The 759-nt window shown below is 55.7% G+C and overlaps 1 protein-coding gene across 1 annotated transcript; it reads left to right on the top strand.

The window, feature by feature from the left end:
• Nucleotides 1-132: 132 nt before the first annotated feature.
• LOC104386063 (histone H2B 5-like) lies at nt 133-513 on the top strand. The gene has a single exon (XM_009994596.1). The coding sequence runs from the start codon at nt 133-135 to the stop codon at nt 511-513; it is 381 nt and encodes a 126-aa protein (XP_009992898.1).
• Nucleotides 514-759: the final 246 nt, after the last annotated feature.

Below are 759 nucleotides of genomic sequence, written 5' to 3' on the forward strand. Positions count from 1 at the left end.
GGTAAATGCGGCGCCCGCTCAGCCAATGGGAGAGCGCGGTTTCAATCCCTCATTTGCATACGGCCGCTATAAAAGCGGCGCCGCCCGCGCGGCTCCTTCACTCGTTCCTGTTCCTTCCCTGAGGCTCCAGCGATGCCCGAACCGGCCAAATCTGCTCCTGCCCCTAAAAAGGGCTCTAAAAAAGCCGTGACCAAGACCCAGAAGAAAGGAGACAAGAAGCGGCGCCGCAGCCGCAAGGAGAGTTATTCCATCTACGTCTACAAGGTGTTGAAGCAGGTTCACCCGGACACCGGCATCTCCTCCAAGGCCATGGGCATCATGAATTCCTTCGTCAACGACATCTTCGAGCGCATCGCGGGGGAGGCTTCTCGCCTGGCTCACTACAACAAACGCTCCACCATCACCTCCCGGGAGATCCAGACGGCGGTGCGGCTGCTCCTGCCCGGAGAACTGGCCAAACACGCCGTTTCCGAGGGCACCAAGGCGGTCACCAAATACACCAGCTCCAAATAAAAAAGCTCCAAGTAAAAAAACCCGCAGGAAAAACCCCGCTCAACCCAACCCCCAAACGGCTCTTTTCAGAGCCACCTCCTTCTCTCCCCAAAGGGACTGAAATCGCTGCGGAAAGACCCTTTTTTTCGGGTCTTTTTGAGGATCGTCGCGGTTTGTAGGTGGTGGAGGAAGGGCGGGGGGATTAAAAAGGTCGATTTTAGGGCGGTTCTTTGTATTTATTCCACTAAAATCCACCGAGTTTTGAGT

This window comes from Chaetura pelagica, unplaced genomic scaffold (genome assembly GCF_000747805.2).
Source record: "Chaetura pelagica isolate M959 unplaced genomic scaffold, ChaPel_1.0 scaffold373, whole genome shotgun sequence".
Lineage (NCBI taxonomy): Eukaryota > Metazoa > Chordata > Aves > Apodiformes > Apodidae > Chaetura > Chaetura pelagica.

Coding starts and splice junctions, on each gene's coding strand:
- LOC104386063 (XM_009994596.1), top strand. CDS start 133: ATGCCCGAACCGGCCAAATCTGCTCCTGCCCCTAAAAAGGGCTCTAAA.